A 17125-nucleotide genomic window follows, 5' to 3' on the forward strand; every position below is an offset into this window, starting at 1 on the left:
ATATAACATGATAATTAATATTTTTAATATTTCTTTTTATTATAGCATGTTGAGCCACAAAGAATTCAGGTTTATTTATCCAGTTTTACCATTCTGTATGGTGTTCTGTGGTAAGTGCTTTTGTTTGTTATAGAAAATAAATTATATAGAAATAGTCCAAAGACAACACATCCTCATTAAACTATTTTTATTTTTAACTAGGTTAATAAGGAATTACTTAATTACAGATTATCTTACTGCAATATTCCCTGTTTGTAGTCCAAATACCTTTTTTCCTATATCCTCTAAAGTGAGATAAAAACATAAAGATCCTAGCCCAGTGCAGTGGTGTGCACGTATAGTCCCAGCTACTCAGAAGCCTGAGGCAGGAGGTTCGCCTGAGTCCAGGAGTTTGAGACCAGCCTGGGTAGTATGGCAAGTCCGTCTCTCAAAAAACAAACAAACAAAAAACCCACATAAATATCCAATACCCAAAGCAGTTTTTGGTGGTGGTGTTTCTATTTGGTGGTATTGTTTCTCACTAAAACGTAAAGTTAATGTCTGTTTTAGATTAGCTATTTTAAGTTTATGGTTAAACTGTAAGGGTCTTCATTTTCACAAAGGAAAAATGTATTTATTGCTGTTGAAACTAGTTTTTAATGCTTTTACACACAAAACATTTACACCTTTAAAACTCTAAGGCATATGCAATTATTATTATTATTATTTTAGACGGAGTCTCGCTCTGTCGCCCATGCTGGAGTGCAGTGGCACGATCTCAGCTGACTGCAACCTCCACTTCCTGGGTTCAAGCAATTCTCCTGCCTCAGCATCCCTAGTAGCTGGGATTACAGGCATGCAACACCATGCCCAGCTAATTTTTGTATTTTAAGTAGAGACAGGGTTTCACCATGTTAGCCAGGCTGGTCTTGAACTCCTGACCTCAGGTGATGCACCCGCCTCAGCCTCCCAAATGTGCTGGGATTATAGGCGTGAGCGACTGCGCCCAGCCTGGCATATGCAATTTTTTAAGTAATTAACTCCTGATTTTATTTCAGGCCTTTTCTCCATTTTTCCACAGTCTTAACATGTATTTTTTTTTGTCACTTACAAAAATTCTTACATGACTCAATTCAGGAAAATCTGGGTTTTTACATTGGTTGGTTTGGAAAAATTATGAATTGAAACTTTATTAACTTCAAGTTTAATTCGGAATAAATGACTGTTGGCTTCCTTCAAATATTAAGACCTTAAAAAAAAATCACTACATTGGGAGAGAAGAAATGACTAGCCAATTGAACTGGAGGCTGGAAAAAACCTAGGGAGTTACAGTTTTCAAACTTTTTACTTAAAAAAAAAAAAGAAAAACATTGAGTCAAGCAGTGTTTGACCAAGTATACATCAACTCCTACAGATCTGAGATGTATAATCTCTTCGCTTTAAGGAGATAAACATACAAATATAAATCAAACATAAAAATCTGTATTTTTGATATATCTGAAGTTCTGAAACCAAAGCCTCAGTCTGTCATTACTTTACACTCTAACCATATACAAATGCAGGCACATACAGAAATATAGACATCTAACAGCTATTTGGCAAGCCTTAAGAATAGCTGGCCCCATTTGCCAGAGGAAATCTGTTCATAAATCACTATTCAGATGTTAAAATGGTTTCTGTTTTGTTAGGTTTTTTTACAGCCACTTGAGTGTGTGTTATAATTAAGCATTGCCAGAGTACAGAGGCAAATGTTTTTGTGTGCCTGAAGGGGATGGGGAGGTTGGTTAGTAACTTGGTTTGATTTCTGTTTTCATAAACCAGATTTTTCCAGCATTCCTCCTTTGTGTCCTGTTTCTTTACCAAGTATTTACATGAAGATTGAGTTGTCTGAATCCTCATTCCCAGTCTAAAAGATTGAATCTTTAAGTGGCAAGATCCCTGTAACCAGGGCCTATTCCCAGTTTACTGAGATAAAATGATGATGAGGGATAAAGAGATCCCCTTCTAATAGGTGAGAATCACCCCTTCTTCCATCCTCTGTCTACTTAGAGGGATTCCTAAAAGACAGCGACTAGAAAACCCCTTGATCTCCTCACAGGATGCATTTTTTTCCTCCACCCCCTACCTAAGGTTCTAGAGTGGGTCAAAAAACTGATTCCTAGGAGATTTGCACTTCCCCTAACAGTCAGAGCTCTTTAATGCCAAGAGGTTCCAACAGTAGGATCAATTCTGTCTAGTGATCTCACCTAGACAGAATCTTCGGACATTTAGAACAGTTCTCTTTGGAGCTCTTGATGTTTTAGAGACCTAGTTTGAATCTTTCCTAACTACTTGAAATCTTGAGTTATACCACAAATTTCAGCCATATGCTGCTTTTGTGTGACTTGTTTTAACCTATTTTTATATAAACATGACAACTCTATCAGCCATTGCTGTGTAAAAGGCCTCCTCAAAACTGTAGTGGCTTAAAACTCCATTTATTATTATTTACAGGTCTACATTTCAACTGGGCAGTTCTCATCTCCACTGAGCTCACTTAAACAAACGTCATCAGCTGCAGTTTGGGTAGATACCTCTGTTGACCTAGGCTGGGCTCTCATGTCTGGGGTTCAACTAACTGTAGGCCAAGTCTTCTCAGCTCTTCTGAGTTTTCTCTTCCTCCAATAGGCTAGCTAGGGCTTGTTCACTTGGCGTAGGCCGGGTTCCAAGAGAGGGAGCAAATATGCAAGACCCTTTGAGACAAGCGCTTGGAATTTGCACACTGTCACTTCCACCACATTCTTTTCAGCAAAGCAAGTCACTGGGCCAGGTCAGACTCAAGAGGTGGGGAAATAAATGCCAGCCTCATAGTGGGATGGGACACAGGAAGAAAAATAATTGCAGCTGTTTTTTTCAATCTACAGTAACCTCTCTTGCCTAATTTGAATTTCTCTTAGTCCTATAAAATAGGACTCAACTCTAGAAAATGTAGTTTGTGACTGGCTCTCATCTTTAGTGAATTGTTTAACAATGTGCCTCAGTTTCCTTATTTGTAAAAGAAAGGTGATATTTTAGCAACACTAATTCGGTTCTTAGATTGAATCTCTCACTTGTGCTGATAGAGTTCAGTACCCACTACTGATTCTGAGTTGAGTGTCTGCTTATCTGTTTTTACCACAGTGGTGGCTAATATAGACTTCTCTCTTACTGGGCCACTTTGTTTTTCCATATTCTTATCTTTTTTTTATTTTTATTTTTTTTTTTTTGAGACAGAGTCTCGCTCTGTTGCCCATGCTGGAGTACAGTGGCACAATCTCGGCTCACTGCAACCTCTGCCTCCTGAGTTCAAGAGATTCTCCTGCCTCAGCCTGCAGAGTAGCTGGAATTACAGGCCCACGCCACCACAGCCAGCTAATTTTTGTATTTTTAGCAGAGATGGGGCTTGACCATGTTGACCAGGCTGGTGTCGAACTCCTGACCTCAGGTGATTCACCTGCCTTGGCCTCCCAGAGTGCTGGGATTACAGGCGTGAGCCACCACACCTGGCCCCATATTCCAGTCTTTTTATCAAAATTGCATGTGTACATTATTTCAGAAGACCTTCCACAAGAAATTTAAAAAAAAAAAAAGTGTTCCCCTGCTCTCCCTTCTATTTCCTCTCCCCAAAAACAATCACTTACACATTCTTTCAGCTGGTTATATATCTACCTCAATATCTCTATAACACTTATAATGCCACTTAAAGGTCTTTGTTTTAGGCATTAACTATTGAATTCTATCGAAGATGAAAAGATGGCTTTACTTCCTTAACAAGGTAGCAACATAAAATTCTTCCTGGCCAGCTGCCAGTGGCTGACGCCTGTAATCCTAACACTTTGGGAGGCTGAGGTGGGTGGATCACCTGAGGTCAGGAGTTTGAGACCAGCCTGGCCAACAGGGTGAAACCCTGTCTCTACTAAAAATACAAAAATTAGGCGGGTGTGGTGGCACGCACCTGTAATCCCAGCTACTCGGGAGGCTGAGACAGGAGAATCACTTGAACCCTGGAGGTGAAGGTTGCATTGAGCCAAGATCGGCACCACTGCACTCCCGCCTGGGTGACAGAGCGAGACTGTCTGAAAAAAAAAAAAAAAAAAATTCTTGATACCTTCATCTGTGCCCAGTACCCTCATTATGGTTAATAGTTCAAAGTCTCTCTTTCCCAGCCTCATTCTACTGTATGTCCCACTCCAGAATTGAACCACCTTTTGTTGTTCTCATCTAAACAGTGAAACTAAGCTTTCTCAAAGATTATTTAAAAATAGAAACAATAACTCAGATCTCTAATTGGTAAAATGTGATAGGGATTTTTTTTTCTTAACATTAGGTTTCCTGATAATTCTTGTCAAAACCAGGATGGAAACAGTAATGTACAGTCTCAGATACTCCCATCCTCTCTATTACCATGAACCTTACCTTGGTAAGAAGGAACTTAGTCATTGCTGGAAATTACGGAGTGCCACGCTAGATATCCAAAATTTTAGAAAGTGTGTATATCACGCTAAATAATATGTGATGATTAAGAGATATGGCTTTATAAAGGAACCATCTCATAAAGTATCTTCTTATATGCTCAGGTTTTTAGATTTTATCCTGAAGAGTAGTCAACTGAGACGTAATGGATTGTAAACATTTCTGTAACAGTAATCTGTTGAACATCATCTGATAGGAGCCCAGTGTTTTTTTTTTTTTTATGAAAATAAATGCTGATGGTACAAAAACAATTAGTGTGCCATCCTCAAGTCATCTAGCCCCATTCCCCAGAGGTAACTATTGTTATCACTTTCTTAAGTTCTTCCAGAAATGTTCTGTATACCTACTTTCGGTTATCTTTTTGTAGGCCCAGATAATAGGAGCAAATTAAGTATTTAGGGATGATGTTTAGCACCCAGTTAGCAATGGCTTGTTACTATGTGAAAGGAAGGGACCTGTACTTCAGTCACTGGGGTACATACGAAGTCTTAAATCTTCAGTGATTGGGATTCACATCATTTACGTGGTGGGGATGATCACTTTCTGAAGCTAGGTCATTTGAGGGTGGATTATTTCAGTGAGAACTGCATCTCCAAATTTGTGCGTGCCATTAATTAGACTTACTGGACGTCACCTACTGGAATCTTGTTCATTTATTTTAAATATTGATGAAACAGAAGTACTTGTCTATAAGAAAATGGTGGACCTTAGGCTTCTCTTGTGGTTCACTCAGTCTAGCATTGGAACTGGAAAATCTTTCCAACCCTTCCTTTAGCAACTCATTTCTGAAATCCCCTTTGGAAGCTTTCAGTGCCACAATGTTTAAAAACCCCTCAGAGGCCTTAAATTCAGGACTCTTAATATAACTCTAAAGTTAGGTTCTTTTCTAACATGTGCACAAGTCATTTGATGAGAACTGAAATTATAAAGATATTTTCTTTATATGTTAAATGCTTAGTAATGCTTATAGGATGCTAAACATGTAAATAAAGGCAGTTCTGGCGGGTGCTGTGGCTCACACCTGTAATCCCAGAACTTTGGGAGTCTGGGGCGGGCAAATCACCTGAATTTGAGACCAGCCTGGCCAACATGGTGAAACCCCATCTCTACTAAAAATACAGAAATTAGCCGGTCATGGCGGCAGACACCTGTAATCGCAGCTACCCGGGAGGCTAAGGCAGGATAATCACTTGAACCCAGGAGATGGAGGTTGCAATGAGCGAGTTTGGCACTACACTCCCGCCTGGGTGACAGAGCGAGACTCTGTCTCAAAAAATAATAATAATATAAAGATAGTTCTATTTTAAATAAGGCTTTATCCCCAAACCTCATTTTTAAGTTGGAACCTGAAATATTTTTTTCTTAGAAATAATATTGTGACATGTAGTAAGGCTCCCAGAATATTCCACAAAAGCTCCTCTGATCCATAATACTGTTGAAGACAATTTTGAATGGCAACTGTTTCAGTATCCACTGTCCCCAAGAAAACTAAGCTATCAGCTGACTCTTCCTGGCAGTGTTCAGCTGCTCCTTCTCTTCCCAGCATTTTCTTTATATTACTTCTCTAAGTAATACGGAGATTCAGTTCTCACTAAAATGATCCATCCTAAAATGAGCTAAGCTCAGAGAGTTAAAGCCACCATCATGTAAGGCAAGCATTACCTAATTTAAGAGACGCCCTGTCTCACCAGTACTGAAGATGCTAGAAACACAAGCATGTTATCTTCCAGCATTCTACCCAGAGTGCTATTTTCATAGTCTTGATCACCAAGTATTCTCATTTTGTATCACCCACCTGTATTATTGTATTCCTAGTGCCATAGTTTTTTTTTTCTTTTCTTTTTTTTTGAGATGGCATCTTGCTCTGTCACCAGGCTGGAGTGCAGTGGCGTGATCTCAGCTCACTGCAACGTACGCCTCCCGGGTTCAAGTAATTCTCCTGCTTCAGCCTGCCTCAGTTGGGACTACAGGTGCATACCTCAGCCTGCCTCCTGCCTCAGCTGGGACGACAGGCATGCGCCTCCACACCCAGCTAAATTTTGTATTTTTAGTAGAGATGGGGTTTTACCATGTTGGCCAGAATGGTCTCGATCTCTTCACCTCGTGATCTGCCCGCCTTGGCCTCCCAAAGTGCTGAGATTACAGGCATGAGCCACTGCGCCTGACCCAGTGCCACAGTTTCTAATAAAAATTTCCAACATTTAATGAATGAACAAATTATTATTATTCTGAGACAGAGTCTCGCTCTGTCGCCCAGGCTGGAGTGCAGTGGCGCGATACCAGCTCACTGCAAGCTCCGCCTCTCCTGCCCAGCCTCTCGAGTAGCTGGGACTACAGGCGCCCGCCACCACGCCCAGCTAACTTTTTTCTGCATTTTTAGTAAAAAGAGACAGAGTTTTACCCAAAGTGCCGGGATTATAGGCGTGAGCCACCACGCCCGGCCTTGAATGAACAAATTATTAAGTGAATCACTTTACACATGCTCACCTTATAAGTATCTTCAAATAACTGAGAACAAACCGTATCTTCTTGCTGTAGGATGGGCTTGCTGTAGTTTGGATGTTTGTCTCCTAAACTTTGTGTTGAAATTTGATCCCCATTGTTGGAGGTGGGGCTAACGGGAGGTGCTTCAATCATGGGGTTGGAGCCTTCGCGAATGGCTTGGCACCATCCTGGGGTAATACATGAGTTCTCCTTATATTAGGTTTCCTGATAATTCTCCTGAGTGCTGGCTGTTAAAAAAAGAGCCTGGCACCTTCCACTTTCTTGCTTCTGCTCTCTCACCATGTGATCTCTGCACACACGGACTCCCCTGCACCTTCTGCCATGAGTGGAAGCAGCCTGAAGCCCTCACCAGTAGATGCTGGTGCCATGCTTGTACAACCTGCAGGACCATGAGCCAAGTAAACATCTTTTCTTTATAAATTGGCCAGCCTCAGGTATTCCATTATAGCAGTACAGACAAAGACAAGGCTTTAATGTAGCTTTTTGTATTTGAGCCTACTAAAGCAGGTGGTGTTTTAGCCTACCACCCAAGTCAAGTGCTTCAGCTTATATTTGGGGATCTGCTGGATCTGACTGGGGTTATTACAGATGGTTGAACTTTTAGAATCCTATTTATTTATTTTGAGACAGAGTTTCGCTCTGTTGCCCAGGCTGGAGTGCAGTGGCACGATCTCAGCTCACTGCAATCTCTGACACCATGCCCGGCTAATTTTTATATGAGATGGGGTTTCACCATGTTGGCCAGGTTGGTCTTGAACTCCTGACCTCAAGTGATCTGCCTGCCTTGGCCTCCCAAAGTACTGGGATTACAGATGTGAGCTACTGCACCTGGCCCTATTTTATTCATTTTTATTTTCATAGTCAGGGTGTCACCCAAGCTGGAGTGCAGTGGCGTGGTCATAGCTCACTGTCCCCTCAAACTCATGAGCACAGATGAACCTCCTGCCTCAGCCTTCCCAGTAGCTGGAACTACAGGTGCACACTATCACGCCTGGCTAATTTTTTTTTTATTTTTGTAGAGATGGAGTCTCACTATGTTGCCTAGGCTGGTCTTGAACTCCTGGCCTCAAGCAATCCTCTCATCTCAGCTATTTTATTTCAAATAAAGCTAATCCAATTATCATTCCTTTTAGTAGGTTCCTCATTTTACCATTTCAAACATCTTATAAATGTAGATTTAAGTGATAGGCTTAGTTTTCTTACTCTTGCTACATTTTTCACCACACAACTTTTCAGATTATTACTTAATCAGAACTATTTCAAGTAGATTAAAAAGTACTAGGTGACATGGATATGTGATATTCCAACTCATGAGTTATGAACCGTGTATGTCATTAACATATTTATAGGAGGAACAAAATAAAATACACTACCTTGGCCTCATTGAGTATTGTACTAACATTTTGGGCAAACCAAGGTTTGGATGAAGAATACCCAAGTTCAAAAAGAACTATTATCTAGTTCTATAAAAAGAATATATGTAAATTATGAACAAAATGTCATGCTTACTAATAAGCTTAATCTTTTCCAGTGGAAAGGCTTGTTCTTGGTATTCTCAGTAGATCCTAATATGTCCATTAACAGTGGCTGTTGCTGAAGAAAAGGACTATCAGAGGGGAGAGAGACTTTTACTTATCCTTTTATACCCTTCTATTCATTCAACTTGGTTTTTGCTTTGGTTTTTTGTTGTTTTGCCCCACAGAATAATCACTTTCATAAATCAAAAAAGAAAAATTGTTCAGCATCTTCAAGTTGCCTGACTGTAGTGGGAAAAAAAAGTAAGACATAGCACTCAGATACTTATGGAAAATCTCCCAGGTGCCCAATGGCTTATTTTCCTAAGAGGACACATTATTGAAACTCATATTACACACTAAAATACCAATTATTAGTGCTTGGGAGATTAAAGAGGTAGGTAAATGGAATAATTAAAAGTCCTATTTATTTAGCAACTACTATGTACCAGGGCAGGCACTGGACATTTTTTTCTAACACTTGAAAAAGGTACTATTATCCAAATGATCAGCAAAGTAAAACAACTTGTGCTAGAACTGGAATTCAAATCTGGACCTCCTAGACTCCATGACCATAATCTTCCTACTATACCTCAATACCTTTTACTAGAAAAAGTCAAGACCTAGATGACAATAGTAGTGAATGGTCAGAGATGTGACTTACTGCTTATGTCTTATTTGTCGTAACAGTATTACAGTTTATGTTATTTCCATTAAAAATTACAGATGTATTTGCAGTTAACATAACGAAAGATTGTCAGTGTTAAGGTTCAATATGTCTATCTTCATATAGGATACTCACTAACCCACCTGAAAACATGGAAGAAACCAGCTCTGAGTTTCCTGTTTTTATCAAATTTGTTCCTCGCCCTTTATACTGGTTTAGTTCATCAACGAGGTACTCTTGATGTTATGAGTCATATTCAAAAAGTTTGTTACAACAATCCCAATAAATCTTCAGCTTCAATATTTATAATGATGCCTTGCCACTCTACTCCTTATTACAGGTAATAACAGATGTTCCACTGTATGCTGTTAAGAAACTGAAACTGACTACTTTAAAATTCCCTTTCAGATTCCTGGATTTGAATTAATTGGTCATTGATCAAATGATAAATTTTAAACTCCCACTCATATTTATTCACTGATGGATTTTAAAAACCACTTGAACTGTGTCAAAGAAAACCTTTTAAATAAACTTTATTATTCTTTAAAAACAATTTACTTACACTTAATTCTGATTTAAATCAGTATAAAACAATTTGTAGGTATTTGATAGTCTTCTTAGTAAAGAAACTTATGTATTACTTACCTTATTACAGATCTCTGTGATACATCTTTACACAATCTGAATTAAACTTAAAACATAAGATTTTAGTCCAGATCTACTACTGGACTATTGCCCTCATCTTAAACTAGAATTTTTTTTTTTTTTTTTTAGACAGAGTTTCACTCTTGTTGCCCAGGCTGGAGTGCAATGGCACAATCTTGGCTCATTGCAACCTCTGCCTCCTGGGTTCAAGTGATTCTCCTGCCTCAGACTCCTGAGTAGCTGGGATTACAGGCATGTGCCACCATGCCCAGCTAATTTTGTATTTTTAGTAGAGATGGGGTTTCTCCATGTTGGTCAGGCTGATCTCGAACTCCTGACCTTGGGTGATCCGCCCACCTCAGCCTCCCAAAACTGCTGGGATTACAGGCGTAAGCCACCATGCCCAGCTTTAAACTAGATTTTTAATCTCTTTGGACATCAGTTGTCTCACCTATAAAAATTAGGGAATGCAACTAGATGATATTCTAATGCTTGAATTAAGTGTTTCTGGGAAATAAACTAAAATTGCCTCAACTATATATGGCCTTTAGAAGGACATCCGTTTGGTCCTGTGCTTGTATTTCAGGAAGCTGTATTAGTTACCAATTAACCAATAATGGTACAGGGGCAAAGGAGCCAGATTTCCTATGGAAAATTATATACCAGGCTGGGCCTGGTGGCTCACGCCTGTAATCCTAGCACTTTGTGAGGCTGAGGCGGGCAGATTGCCTGAGCTCAGGAGTTTGAGACTAGCCTGGGCTACATGGTGAACCCCTGACTACTAAAATACAAAAGAAATTAGCCAGGTGTTGTCGTGCATGCCTGTAGTCCTAGCTACTCGGGAGACTGAGGCAGGAGAATCGCTTGAATCCGGGAGGCGGAGGTTGCAGTGAGCTGAGGTTGTGCCACTGCACTCCAGCCTGGGCGACAAAGCGAGACTATGCCTAATAAATAAATAAATAAATAAATAAATAAAATCTGTAACTATTTAACTCAGTCTGGCTTTAAACAATCTGGAGTTAATGTCTCATATGCACGTTCAATTAATTTAATCACTGTGGTTATCATTTTAGGAGAATTTAACACTTGGAATACTCCTACTTAACTAATCATTAATGCCAGTCATTAATATACAGTTTAGAAATTGAGATCCTAGCAAAAACCACAGGCTAAATGAAAGACATCAGGTATCCTTTCAACGTAAGGATTCCCTACTATATGTGTACGTGGCTAAAACAGGGACATTCATTCTCTGTGCTCACATTAGGGGTAATACTGCAGAGAACAGGAATCCTAAAGGTACCAAGATGTTCTTTATACATACTTGTAGTCAGCTGATGTCTTAGGCTTTGTACAGTTCACCAAGTTCTCCACACCTTTTCAAAGCACACAACAGAGGAAAAAGTCTGATGCCTATTTTGCATCAGACTTAGAAGTAGAGAGCAACATATGTCCATTGATTAACATCCAAACAAGTAATGGTTTTATTGTGGCAAAGAAAGACTACAGTAGGCCGGCAGCTTTTATATAAGGCAGGCAGCTTTTTCTGAGGAATTTCTGCTTCCCTTCGAAACAAGACCTTCATTTCCAATAAATAAATCACTATTAGGTCTTGTGTACATTTAATTTGTATGCATTTCATAAATAAAATAAACCTCCTGCATAATTATTAATTTCATTTCTAACTGGAAATTTTAAATGTTTGTTATCAGTGAGGTTTAATTTTTCCTAAGGCAGTTATAAACATGGCTTTTTTCATGACCTAAGTAACTGGCTTAAATTGTCATAACTGGGCTGGGCGCGGTGGCTCAAGCCTGTAATCCCAACACTTTGGGAGGCCGAGACGGGTGGATCACGAGGTTGGGAGATCGAGACCATCCTGGCTAACACGGTGAAACCCCGTCTCTACTAAAAAAATACAAAAAACTAGCCGGGCGAGGTGGCGGGCGCCTGTAGTCCCAGCTACTCGGGAGGCTGAGGCAGGAGAATGGCGTGAACCCGGGAGGCGGAGCTTGCAGTGAGCTGAGATCCGGCCACTGCACTCCAGCCTAGGCGACAGAGCGAGACTCCGTCTCAAAATTAAAAAAAAAAAAAAAAATTGTCATAACTGGTATTAGAAATGAATCCATGTTTTTTATACTCTAATCTTTTTTTTTTCTTTTTTGAGACAGAGTCTTGCTCTGTCGCCCACTGGAGTGCAGTGACGTGTGATCTCACTGAAACCTCCGTCTTCTGGGTTCAAGTATTGTCCTGCCTCAGCCTCCTGAGTAGCTGGAACTACAGGCACATGTCACCATGCCCAGCTAATTTTTGTACTTTGAGTAGACACAGGGTTTCACCATGTTGGCCAGGCTGGTCTTGAACTTCTGACCTCCAGTGATCCACCTACCTTGGCCTCCCAAAGTTCTGGGGTTACAGGCATGAGCCACTGAGCCCGACCTACTCTAGTCTTTGTATGCCACGATAAAACCATTACTTATTTGGATGTTAATCAATGGACGTATGTTGCTCTCTACTTCTAAATCTTATATAAATATATAAGAAAAACACACACACACACACTTCAAACTTGCCATGTGGCTGGGTGCGGTGGCTCACACCTGTAATCCCAGCACTTTGGGAGGCCGAGGCGGTGGATCACCTGAGGGTCAGGAGTTCAGGACCGGCCTGGCCAACATGGTGAAACCCCATCTCTCCTGAAAAATACAAAAAATCAGCCAGGCGTGGTGGCGGGCACTTGTAATCCCAGCTACTCAGGAGGCTGAGACAGGAGAATTGCTTGAACCTGGGAGGTGGAGGTTGCAGTGAGCCAAGATTGCGCCATTGCACTCTAGCCTGGGTGACGAGAGCGAAACTCTGTCTCCAAAAAAAACAAAACTTGCCATGTAAGCATGTGATCCATCCCCTATCAGAGCAGAAAGGGAAGAGAGAAAGAATCCAGTTTCCTACTTTATCAAATACGCCTATGGAGAATTTCTTTACTATTAACAAGTAAACCTACCTGGTCCTGAAGACCATTTATGCTTCTGGAACAGAATACCAATGCTACAGAATGTTGAGTCCCCCTACTGACCTACTTCTCTCCTTGAAATGGAGTTCTATGAGCTAGTTTGGGCTTGTAGATTATACTGCTGCTGATGCATAGGTACATGGTATGAGAATCATGTTTTTTATTTTTGAGAAAATAAGTTAAAGGCTTGCTTCTTAACTGCAACAGTTTATGGATTCAGATTTCACATTTTGCTAAGTATAAATGACTTATCTTAAGATTAATGAAAACTTTCATGTTTTACTTGTATTTATTTATGGTAACTTTTCTTTTCATAGCCATGTTCACTGCCCACTACCCATGAGATTTCTCCAGTGCCCCCCAGACCTGACTGGAAAAAGTCAGTATCTTGATGAAGCAGATGTATTTTACCTAAATCCCTTAAACTGGTTACATAGAGAGTTTCATGACGATGCATCACTGCCTACTCACTTGATCACCTTCAGCATTTTGGAAGAGGTAAGTAAACATGAAAAAGAGGAAATCTCAGTATTTTAATTGTATCCCAGGTTTAGGAAACCCTCAGGTAAACAGATAATACAACCTTTTTTTATGGTCTGTTGCAACCCACATTTCATAATTAGTCTTTTCTCTAGTCAAAATAAGCCCCAGTTCTGTAACTATCAAGGTATTTTACTTCCTATAAGTTAATTCTGTTATTAAGCAAAAAGTTGTAGAGAACAATTAGAATAGGCAATTCTAAAATTGACTGAAACAGTACTCAGCAAAACGTAGCCTTTATTTAATTAAACATTTATTTGCTTCTAGGAAATAAGTGCTTTCCTAATTTCAAGCAATTATAACAGAACTGCTGTTTTCTTCCACACTCACTTGCCGGAGGGTCGAATTGGAAGTCACGTATATGTCTATGAACGGAAGTTAAAAGGGAAATTCAACACGAAGATGAATTCTGAACTTTCTGAGATAAACTAACATTGCTGGGTGGAAATATTCAGATGCTGCTTAAATACTTCAGTCAACACTGGGTAAGATTCATGGAACTTAGAAAAAAACTATATGAACTGCTTTACCAAATATCACTACTGAGGAAATGTATAAAATACCACATAGTATAAAATCACATGTTAATACAATGCCAGATTTTCAATAAAGACCTTTAGTTTTCCTCATGGTGTAGTTTTATTGTTTCTTCGACAATATTCGGATGTGCAAAAAATTTCACAAGAAAACAAGTCAGCAAGCTCTTAAGAGGGCAGCAAATTCTTCACAAGTCAGCAGGCTCTTGAACCCACAAAAAGACAAGAAGTGAGTGTAAGATTATAAAATGTTAATGATGAAATTCCAGCACAATGTACTTTTCTCAAGCTCTGCTGCAAATTTAACACAAACATCAGTGTTAATTACACTTTGTCATGTATGATTGAGCTTGCTTTAAGCTCTCACACTGAAAGGAAGTCTCTTTTCATGCACAAAATCTGTTGCATGCCTGGCTTCCTTAATAAAACTACGGTTGAACATTTCCAGTGTCAAAAAAAATTCAGCGAAGCTAAACTACAGGAAAATGCAGGTTAGTAGGCTTTTAACTAATGCTTCTGAGTAATAATATAAAGTTATCAAGCTGATACTTAGAAACAAAAAAAGACATTGTCATCTTGATAATTTCATTAGTTTCAATACCAAACATTGTACAAAGCATATGTTTCTCTTACAGTTGTCTAATTTAACTCAATTGTGAATCAGTATTTAGGATCAAAAGGTAATTGCCCCAATTCTATTTCAAGATTTGCCATTTGTCTTCTATTAGTGCGACCGTATTTATGCCATTTACCTTCCCTTTTATAAGGCTGTGGCTGAAGGTGCTTCTGTTCTTGTTTTCGATGCCTGGAGTTTTCAATATTTACCATACGTTGCTTTTTATCAGGTCGACTGAAAGCAGTAAACACATTTTTCATCTATGTTAGAGTTCAATGTATTTAAATTTTAAACAATTTTAAATGTTTTCTCCATTAATCTATTATCTGAACACTCTGAAAAAAGATATTAAATATCTGAATTATAATCCTAGTATATCCATATAAAAATAAAGGAGTCTGTATTAGTTTTTTTGTCCTCTAGAAAGAAAAAATAGACAATAACTCTACTGGCAAAAAGGGGAAACACTCAAAAGATAACAAAGAAAAGAAATGTGACAATAAAATAATGAGATGTGTTTCCACTATTTTTCCTCCTTTCCTATAAAAATCCCTCCCTCCCCGTTGGCTTTATCACTCAGCAGAAATACATACACATCTCTCACAAACCAAGCAAAACAAAAGTCTCAACTTTTTCTCTTACAGCAAAAGCTCACAACACCTACACCGCTTTCCTCAATGTCTATGATCAGGCTTCCGTCACTACTTCACTGGAAGTCCATACTGCCATCCCCTGGCCGCCCAGTTTCCAAGCCAGGAAAACATTTTCCACACATCAACTTTTTAAAAAGCATGACACATTTATTCCTTTTACTTGAGATGGCCTTTGGATTTTCATGATACCACTCCCCACTCTTGTCCTTAGCCTTCCCTACAACCCCGTAGATGCTGGTCTTCTCCCAGGAGTCTGATACACAGCCTCGGCAAGAGATGACCATAGAACTGCCAACTAACCCTCTCCACTTGAATGTTAGTAGTTACCTCCAAACACAATTCTCATCTCCAATTACCCTTGCCCCAAACCTTGAATTCCCTATCTCAATGGTACTACTATCCAACAGATGACCCAACCCAGAAATCTAGAAGTCACAGTTACTTTCTCCTCCTTCACAAGAAATGTCAATGTTACTGTTTTCCAAATGTTTTCTCCTTTCCTCTCCTACTACTACTGTCCCAGTTTAGATGCTCATCAGCTCATGTCTGTATTGTGCTGACCACCTTCTAGCATCACACCTTTCCCATCAATCTTCTAGGCTGCTGCCTATACACTAGTCCCGCCTTATCCACGGCTTACTTTCTGTGATTGAGGTTTTGGTTACCTGTGGTCAACTGTGGTCTGAAAATGTTAAATAGAAAATTTCAGAAATAATTCGTAAGTTTTAGGCAGGGCGCAGTGGCTCACGACTGTAATCCCAGCACTTTGGGAGGCGGAGATATGCAGATCACTTGAGGTCAGGAGTTCAAGAACAGCCTGGCTAACATGGTGAAACCCCGTCTCTACTAAAAATATGAAAATTAGCCAGGTGTGGTGGCAGACGCCTGTAGTCCCAGCTACTCGGGAGGCTAAGGCAGGAGAATCACCTGAACCCAGGAGACAGAGGTTGCAGTGAGCTGAGATCGTGTCACTGCACTCCAGCCTGGCTGACAAAGCAAGACTCCATCTCAAATAATTAAAAAAAGAAATAATTCATAAGTTTTCAATTATATGCCTGTTCTGAGTAATGTGATGAAATAATGCAGTTCTGCTCCATCCCACATGGGGTGCGAATCATCCTTTTGTCATGTATCTACGCTACCCACCCATTAATCGCCTAGTAGCAGTCTGTTAATCAGATACACTGTTATCATACCACAGTGCTTGTGTTCAAGTATCCCTAAGATAAGGATTATTAAGGATGATTAAGTAACTTAATAATGACCCCAAAATACAATAGTGATGCTTGCATTTGGATATGCCAAAGAGAAGCTATAAAGCACTTCCTTTAAGTGAAAGGGTGAAGGTTCTCAATAAGAGAAACAAAAGTATGCTGAGATTGGTAAGATCTATGGTAAGAACAAACCTATGTGTGAGACTGTAAAGAAGGAAAAAGAAATTCATGCATATTATATCTAGAATTATGTTCTATCCTTGGTTTCAAGCATCCAGTGGGGGTCTTGGAACATATATCCTGAAGATAAGGGGGGACTACTGTAATCTAAAATACAATATAATCTTATCCCACCACCTTGAAAATTCTTCAGAGGTTCTTCATGTCCTACAGGACAAAACCTTTAGCATAAAATGGGTCCCTTCGTGGTCTGCATCTCTTATCCTCCAGCACTACCTTGCTTCCTTAAAGTAGTGTATCTTCACATCCAAAGAACCTTCCTTTTAAGTGAAATTCCCTTCCCTGTCTGCATAGCAAATTCTCATTTCTCCTTCAAAAGCTACCTTAACAACTAAGTTCAGTTAAAAGGCCACCTCACTCAAGAAGCCTTTCCAAACATCTCCAGACAGCCTGAGGCCACCATGCCCCCATACCTTAATTTCATTTATTTACTTAGCTTGTGAGCTCCTTTGAAGCAAAAATTTTTCACTTGTCTCCTCAAGGAAGCCTCACCTTTGTTCATTATAGGACTAGAT

The 17125-nt window shown here is 39.7% G+C and overlaps 2 protein-coding genes across 19 annotated transcripts in view; one reads left to right on the forward strand and one right to left on the reverse strand.

Moving 5' to 3' along the window:
* The window catches only part of LOC101015004 (GPI mannosyltransferase 3), a 38478-nt gene extending 24501 nt beyond the window's left edge, over positions 1-13977 (forward strand). The window contains exons 9-11 of one of the 5 annotated variants that reach the window (XR_002523063.2): positions 46-110; positions 13129-13309; positions 13619-13977. Coding sequence is in view for 4 of the 5 variants with exons in the window: in XM_021940588.2 (XP_021796280.1) it covers positions 46-110; positions 1801-1889 (154 nt within the window). In the remaining variant the exon portion in view is untranslated. Of the gene's footprint in view, positions 1-45; positions 111-1800; positions 2045-2472; positions 3255-7996; positions 9472-13128; positions 13310-13618 lie in introns of those variants that run through there. The other 4 variants (XM_021940590.2, XM_021940589.2, XM_021940588.2 and 1 more) reach the window with 4 other exon arrangements.
* Positions 1-17125, reverse strand: part of LOC101014061 (cell cycle progression protein 1) — a 90282-nt gene that overhangs the window by 26362 nt on the left and 46795 nt on the right. For 9 of the 14 annotated variants that reach the window (XR_004181717.1, XM_009210218.2, XM_017960634.2 and 6 more), the window contains one exon: positions 14640-14737. Coding sequence is in view for 13 of the 14 variants with exons in the window: in XM_009210218.2 (XP_009208482.2) it covers positions 14640-14737 (98 nt within the window). In the remaining variant the exon portion in view is untranslated. Of the gene's footprint in view, positions 1-13571; positions 14738-17125 lie in introns of those variants that run through there. The other 5 variants (XM_017960642.2, XM_021940583.2, XM_021940587.2 and 2 more) reach the window with 3 other exon arrangements.

Source organism: Papio anubis, unplaced genomic scaffold, assembly GCF_008728515.1.
Source record: "Papio anubis isolate 15944 unplaced genomic scaffold, Panubis1.0 scaffold59, whole genome shotgun sequence".
NCBI classification, from domain to species: Eukaryota; Metazoa; Chordata; class Mammalia; order Primates; family Cercopithecidae; genus Papio; species Papio anubis.